Source organism: Acanthamoeba castellanii (assembly GCF_000313135.1).
Source record: "Acanthamoeba castellanii str. Neff unplaced genomic scaffold scf7180000084669, whole genome shotgun sequence".
Classification (NCBI taxonomy): Eukaryota; Discosea; order Longamoebia; family Acanthamoebidae; genus Acanthamoeba; species Acanthamoeba castellanii.
Genome location: NW_004457554.1, coordinates 592,274 through 597,073, shown reverse-complemented (window position 1 = coordinate 597,073; position 4,800 = coordinate 592,274). Strand labels below are relative to the sequence as shown.

The 4,800-nt window shown below is 60.1% G+C and overlaps 3 protein-coding genes across 3 annotated transcripts in view; 1 reads left to right on the top strand and 2 right to left on the bottom strand.

Annotated features, from left to right (window-relative positions):
• Positions 1–97: 97 nt before the first annotated feature.
• Positions 98–1,067, bottom strand: ACA1_115050 (LIM domain containing protein; the record flags this gene model as incomplete). Its single annotated transcript, XM_004342166.1, has 3 exons — positions 98–400; positions 503–714; positions 857–1,067. The coding sequence occupies 3 exons, from the start codon at positions 1,065–1,067 to the stop codon at positions 98–100; spliced, it is 726 nt and encodes a 241-aa protein (XP_004342215.1).
• Positions 1,068–1,959: 892 nt separating this feature from the next.
• ACA1_115040 (uncharacterized protein) lies at positions 1,960–3,772 on the top strand (the record flags this gene model as incomplete). The annotated part of the gene is made up of 7 exons (XM_004342165.1): positions 1,960–1,990; positions 2,085–2,142; positions 2,224–2,449; positions 2,548–2,650; positions 2,739–2,902; positions 3,012–3,128; positions 3,242–3,772. The coding sequence occupies 7 exons, from the start codon at positions 1,960–1,962 to the stop codon at positions 3,770–3,772; spliced, it is 1,230 nt and encodes a 409-aa protein (XP_004342214.1).
• Positions 3,773–3,867: 95 nt separating this feature from the next.
• Positions 3,868–4,800, bottom strand: part of ACA1_114930 (adenylate and guanylate cyclase catalytic domain containing protein) — a gene marked incomplete at both ends in the record, with an annotated part of 5,117 nt that continues 4,184 nt past the window's right edge. Inside the window, 3 exons of the mRNA XM_004342164.1 lie at positions 3,868–4,143; positions 4,279–4,470; positions 4,580–4,708. Of these exons, the coding sequence (XP_004342213.1) occupies positions 3,868–4,143; positions 4,279–4,470; positions 4,580–4,708 (597 nt within the window). The remainder of the gene's footprint in view (positions 4,144–4,278; positions 4,471–4,579; positions 4,709–4,800) is intronic.

The window sequence follows — 4,800 nt, the reverse complement described above, 5'->3', positions numbered from 1 at the left end:
TCGAACGCCTTCTTCTCCTCCTCGAACTTGGCCTTGTGGTCATCGAGGGCGGCCTTGTCGGCGGCAAACTTGGCCCGCTCCTGCTCCAGCTCGGCCTTCAACTCGTCGACGGTCTTGGCCGGGGCGGCAGCGGGGGCGGGGGTGGCAGCAGGGGTGGGGAAGGGGTGGCAGCAGGAGTAATCTTCACCTCGGGCGAAGCAGCAGCGGGCGTCTCATCCTTCTCGGCCGCACGAGGGGAGATGGGAGAGTCGGTCTCCGACTTCCTGGCCTCGAGAGCGGCACGTCGCCTCTGATCGCGCGAGGCATCGGCCGCAGGGCCGGTGGGCGGAGATCCCCAGCGCTCGCCAACCGATTTGAGGGCGCCCACGGAGGCCAGCTGGGCCAGAGACTCTCGGGGAGGCTTGGCGGCACCGGCGGCAGGGGAGGAGAGAGAAAGAGAAGAAGTAGCAGATGATGCGGCGGCCGAGGTGGCAGGAGCAGGCGAAGAGGGGGCCGAGGAGACTGGCTTGGGCTCCAGGGTGAGGGTGGAGGACTTGGGTGCGTCGATGTCGGCGTCGGTCCTCGGGCGAGGCATGCGGAAGGACTTGGTCTGACGCGAGTCCCACTCGCTGCCGGATGCCTTCATGAAGTTGGCGCCCGGGGCGCCGTACACGACAGCCTGGGGAGCCCACTTGGACTTGGCATCCTCTGAACCGAAGCCCGAATGGTAATTGCCTGCACATTCATGAAGAGTAGAGATGAATAATGAATAAAATCTGCCGATTGAGTCATACAACAAGTAAAGGAAAAGAAATTGCGAGATGTAGTAGGATTGCGAAAGGCCAAGGCGGTAACGCGACAAAGGCAAGAAGCGTACCCTTCTCCTTGAAGAGCTGCTTGAAATGGGGCTTGCAAAAGTAGCGGCCTCCCATTGCGGCGAAGTTACCCAGCTTGAGGACGCACTGACAGTGCTCGCACTTGAAGCACGCCTTGTGCATGCTCTTTCCGTCGGCGTCCATCTTCTCCATGGCGTACACCGTCTTGCCACAGAAATGGCATTGCGAGTTCTTGCTGGCGACGAAGCTCATCTTGGTTGTTTATCGATGTATGAAGGGAAGAGAATTCGAGCGCTGTGAAGATGAAGAGGAGATGTGGAGTGATGTAGAGTACAAAAGTATGGTACAAGTTGGCCAGTGTTCTGTGTCGCACAGAAGTGAAAAATTAAAACAGTGGTCGTCGCTCGCTACCACCAGGAGTTTGAGTCCCTGGTCTTGTGCTGCACCCCAACCACACGCCACGTCCGGTTATTTCCCGGCATATATGTTCGGTTTCTCTGACAAAAGCTGGGCACGAACCAATGTCCTTAACAACCAAACGGGCGCCTGGGATACCGTCTACCAGCACGCAAAAATTAAACCCGTGTTCTCTTCACTGCCATTGGTTCCCGCCATTCCTGCCTCCATTATCATTGGTTCCCTCGCACCAATGACAGAACGGCTCTGAGGGAGCGTGACAATTTAAATCCACAAATCAGCATTTTATTACACGTAGGGGGTGTAGCTCAGATGGTAGAGCGCTCGCTTAGCATGCGAGAGGTAAAGGGATCGATACCCTTCTCCTCCAATACATTTTCTTTTTTGTTTTCTCTTCTTTTACTCTTCCCGCGCTTTTGATCTGCTACATCCTCATCTGCTGCTCGCAACACTAGTGTGCAAGATGAGACGAACCAAGCGGCGCTCTTTGGACTCTTCGTTCAAGCCCTCATCAAGCGAGGATTCTGACTCGGGCACCCCGGTGAGGAAGAGAGCACGCAGAACCACCGCACGGCGCGCCAAGCCGAAGCCGGCTGTGGCAACCACAACAACCACAACGCATGCATCTCCTTCCCCGCCCAGGGAGAGCCTAGCGCCGCCAGGCACATCCACGCCGCCCAAGTCTGCGGCAGCTGCTGCGAACATCATCACGCCTGTCTTCGTGGGCATGCTGGGCAGCCTTCTCGCCGACGAAGACTGTACGCTGCACCCTACCCCCCCCCACCCACGCATCGCAAATCTTCTTTCCAAGCCCTACCCCGTCCGATCTAATCGAGGGCCGCCTGTCTGCAGACGACCTCTGGCACCGCATGCTGGCCGACCTGCTGGCCCGCCAGCGCACACCCAGCTCGTACGCACCGTGCGTGGCACCTGCGCACCGCCGCCGCATCTCAGTCGCGTGTCGTGTCGTTGGTCGTGTCGTGTGCCGCAGAGCGCTCTACGAGGCGGTGTGGAGCGCGATGGAGCAGGGGAGCGCGGGCCGGCTGGCGCCGGTGATGCGCGCCGAGCTGGCCCACGCACACAAGCTGTCCGGGCCGCGCAGGCGCGAGTGGCCGCCGGCGCACGACCCGGTGGAGAAGAGGGACATCAAGCGGTACCGCGAGCTCTTCAACGTCGCGCTCGACACCCTTCGCTTCCAGCCCGCGCCCGTGGCCGAGGTACCTTCAAGGCCGGCCCTGATCACTTGATTGTTTTACCAACCGCACGACCAACGACACGACACGACACGACACGACACGACACGCACGATGGCCAGGGCTGGGAAACGCTGGCGTCGAACCAGTTGCACTTCATCGGGCTCGTACAGCGCATGCTACGGGACGACCTCCGCTACTACAAGGCTATCAACCTAACCCACGGTACGGAGTGAGCACGCGTGTGTGCGATGCCGTGTGTGTGTGTGTGTGTGTGTGTCCAATGGACCGTATGTCGTGTGCGTCGCGGCAGAGAGCTGCTTCCACCGCCTGCTGGAGGGGAAGCCGGGCACGGAGTCGCCGCTGCGGCACGAGCTTCTGGAGGTGGCCTTCGACCTGCTCGACCAGGTGAACTCCTCGGTACCCGTCGAGGTCGCCGACCGCACCAAACGCATTGCCTACTCCATCTTCCACCTCGTACCGCCCATCATCGCCTCTCGCTCTCTTGTGTGTGTGTGTGTGTGTTGTGTCGTGTGCGTGTTGTGTTATGAGTCACACGGGTCTCATTGCTGCTCTTTTCCAACAGTTGGGCAAGGCGTACTTTGGGTCGGAGGAGCACTGGGACAGGCGCTGGGACCTGGTCAGCGACCTCACCGCCCGCGTGCAGGACCTCCCACACGCCACCCAACTCGACTTCCTCGACGTATGTCGCACCATCACCACTCCTTCGTTCGTTCTTCGTGCTTCGTTCTTTTCTCTTCGTTCTTTGCCCCCCCCCCTCTCTTTTCTGATCGGTGGGGTGTCCGCCGCGATCAGAGGCTGCGCGGGCGAAGGCTGCGGAAGGAGCTGTCGGCGCGCATCCTGGAGGACACCTTCAGCGTGGCCAAGGTGAGCAAGCAGCACCTCAAGCTGCGTCTGGAGCCCCTCACCGCCGCCAAGATCGTGCACTACCACCTCCACTTCATCCCGCAGCCCAAGGCCAACCGCGGCAAGTCGGCCTCGGCCTCATCGAGCGACGACATGGTGCGCGAGGAGCTGTTCGCGGCGCTGCTCGCGCACCTCGTGTTGGACCACTTTGGCGACCTTCTCCTCGTTGACGACGACGACGACGATGATGATGATGAAGATGACAATGCGGACAAGAAGCAGGCGGCGACGGCCCGGCGAGAGGCGCTGCTGGCCGACGCGCGCGAGGTCGGGCTGGTCGACGAGCTCGACGAGTTCATGGAGCAGACGCGCAAGCGCAACATCTACCTCCTCCAGCTGTCGCCCGCCCTGCGCTTCCGCCTCGACGCCCTCCAGCACTTCTGCGGCCGCCTCAAGTCTCACCTGGGCACCACACCATAGCAAATGAATAAATAATAGCACGTTTATTGTCGTGTGTTGCGTGTCGTGTTGTGTGTCGTGTGCGATGGCCTTGTGTGCGTGTCTCTTTCTCTCGCTCACTTATTTACAAGGTGGTAGATGCCGTCCCAGGTGGAGGGCGGGTCGGCGAGGAGCTCGGTGCAGCGCTCGACGTAGATGAGGCAGGGCTTGTCGTCGGGCCGCAGGGCCAGGCACTCCTCGAACTTGTCGCGCGCCTCGGCGAACTTGCCGTCGGTGAAGAGCAGGAGGGCCTCGTGGTAGGGCCGCAGGATGCGCTCCTTCTGCTCCCGCACCTCGTCCTTGTCCCCGTCCACCACCTCGTAGATCCGGCACGACTGCGACTTGCCCTTCACCTGTTTTTTTGTTTTTTTTTGTTTTTGTTTAGTATAATCGTAAATATGTATTATTTCAACATGTACATAATATAGCAGAGTATATAGTATATTATTATAATATAAAAGAATAAAATATATTATTTATGGACGTACGGTGACGTGGTCGATGAGGCGGATGGTGAACTGCTCGGCGCCGAGTGCCATCTTCTCCTTGGTGTGTTCGGTGATGAGGATGCGCGCGCCGTACTTCTTGCAGAGGGCCTCCGTGCGCGACGCCAGATTGACTGCGTCGCCCAGCACCGTGGGCTCCATCCTCGTCTCCGTACCCACCACGCCCATGATCACCTGCACGGTAGCCCCCCCCCCGATCAGCGTGTGTCGTGCGTGTCGTGTCGGTGCGTGTCGTGTCGTGCGGTGTGCGTGTGTCGTGCGGTGCGTGCGGAGGAGAACGCACCTTGCCGGTGTTGATGCCGATGCCGGTCTCGGCGTTGACGAGGCCCGCGGACGTGTTGCAGTAGTCCAGGTCGTGGAGCATTCGCACCGCCGCCCGCACCGACGCGTTGGCCTGCTCCTCCGGCGAGCCCTTCACACCACACCGCACACAACACGGCCACGTCAGCACCACACGACACACACGCACACGCACACGCACACGCAGGTGAAGAATGCGAGGAA